Genomic DNA, 1,784 nt, shown 5'->3' with positions numbered 1-1,784 from the left:
CTATTCATCTTAGAGTTCTCATCTTTTTAGCTCTTACATCATCATTCTGGTGTCCATTAAACAATCTCAAAGTTGCTTTCTATCTATTATAATAGGGGTTGGAAAACCACTACCCTTGATCTGTTTTTGTAAGTAAAGTTTTATTGGACCACAACCATGACTGTTTGTTTATATATTGTCTTTGATTGCTTTCATGATACAAGGGCAGAGTTGAGTCGTTGTGACAGAGACCTTACGGCCTACAGAGCCCCAAATATTAACTCTCTGTTCCTTTACAGAGAAAGTTTGATTGTCCCTGCATTCTCTGCATGAAACATCTAGCCCAAAGGTAAAAGGTGGATACCTGGCAATAATTATTATAGAGGCCTTCCTCTCTGTCCATGCAAGCTACTTATTTATTCTAGCATCCTGCTGTTATTCTTTTTAGTACACATGCATTGGGCATTGCTTATATTGTATTATGCATGTTTGCCTTATCAAATGAATATTATAAAACTACTGTATAGAGACAGTTACAGAATTTTCTGTTGCAGGGGTTTAGGAACAACAATCTGTGTGGGAGAAAGGGAGCTGGGACTTACACTGGAACTGCATTTGCATAGGAAGCTCTCTGAATTTAGTTTGTTTATATTCTTATTTGGCTTGGTTTGGAAGTTGGTGATGAAGATTTGTGGGGAGACGAGAATATTCTCAAGCCAGTGCTCAGCTACCACTACTTTTGTGGTTGGCAAAAATGTGCATGTTTTATCACTTACATTCTCCACCATCACTTGCTTGAGCTTTCATGTCAGGTGCCAGTATTAAAATCATACCAAGAAAGATGCCTTTTTATCAGTCAGGAACTGACCCAATGTCTTATTCAGAGCAAATGTTGGTTGCATAAATATTTGTGATATCAAACCAGAGTTTTATTTTAATTGCTGAATTTCATTAACCCAATTTCTTCCTTTTGCCTGGGTCGGGATGGATCCTGACCTTGACAAGTTAAGTTTAAGTTGTGTTGAGCACATTCACCGCTCTTTTCTTTCTTCTAGGGCATCACTAATACATTCAAGTATCTCTGTATTTGTGACCATAAATTCTAATGGCATATGCACTTCTGTTTATTACCCTTGAAAACAATTCTATGACCAGTCATGCACACACTTTCATAAACAGAACTCAGGCCATGCTTTTCCTGGTGGTTGATCGGTGTGTAAAAGGGAAGATAATTCAAGACATCACAAAAAAAATGTGTATTGGATCTGACAGTATGCTTTCAGGTAACTCACCATGTCAAGGACTTTCAGATGACCATATGAGAAGACAATAGCATTGGGTGGATTTGCTACTGGTAGGAGGAATGCAAATGAAGTACAAAGAGTAGCAGGTATCAAAATTAAAAGAGGGTTCACTTGAATAGCTTCAGCCTGTTGCAAAAGACAAAAAGGAGTCTAAGTCAAATTTTGAGGCTAGGCACCAAACATCAAAATTAACAAATTTATTGTAATAAACTTTCCCAAAAGCAGGTTGAAACCTAATGGCATAAAATTGTACACATAATTGCAATTATAACTTGAAGAATATTTTCATAGAAATATCTATGAAAGAAATAAGAAAACATCCCTTCTTCTTGTTGTTTATATAGTTATTGATGCCTATTTAAACATTGTAGTCCAGTTCATTTAAAAAATAAACTATCACTTATTCCAGAAACTAAATAAAAACAGCAACCATTTATTATTGATCTGGTGCTAGGTGCTGTGCTAAATGTTTATATATACATATATATTCATATAGCTATA

At 35.7% G+C, this 1,784-nt stretch overlaps 1 protein-coding gene across 1 annotated transcript in view; it reads right to left on the bottom strand.

Moving 5' to 3' along the window:
* The window catches only part of SLC13A1 (solute carrier family 13 (sodium/sulfate symporter), member 1), a 99,441-nt gene that overhangs the window by 14,880 nt on the left and 82,777 nt on the right, over positions 1-1,784 (bottom strand). The window contains exon 12 of the mRNA XM_012652728.1: positions 1,272-1,330. Within this exon, the coding sequence (XP_012508182.1) occupies positions 1,272-1,330 (59 nt within the window). The remainder of the gene's footprint in view (positions 1-1,271; positions 1,331-1,784) is intronic.

This window comes from Propithecus coquereli, unplaced genomic scaffold (assembly GCF_000956105.1).
Source record: "Propithecus coquereli isolate 6110/MARCELLA unplaced genomic scaffold, Pcoq_1.0 Scaffold4, whole genome shotgun sequence".
Taxonomy (NCBI): domain Eukaryota; kingdom Metazoa; phylum Chordata; class Mammalia; order Primates; family Indriidae; genus Propithecus; species Propithecus coquereli.
The sequence above is the reverse complement of the archived record's forward strand: the minus strand, read 5'-3'. Positions and strand labels throughout refer to the sequence as shown.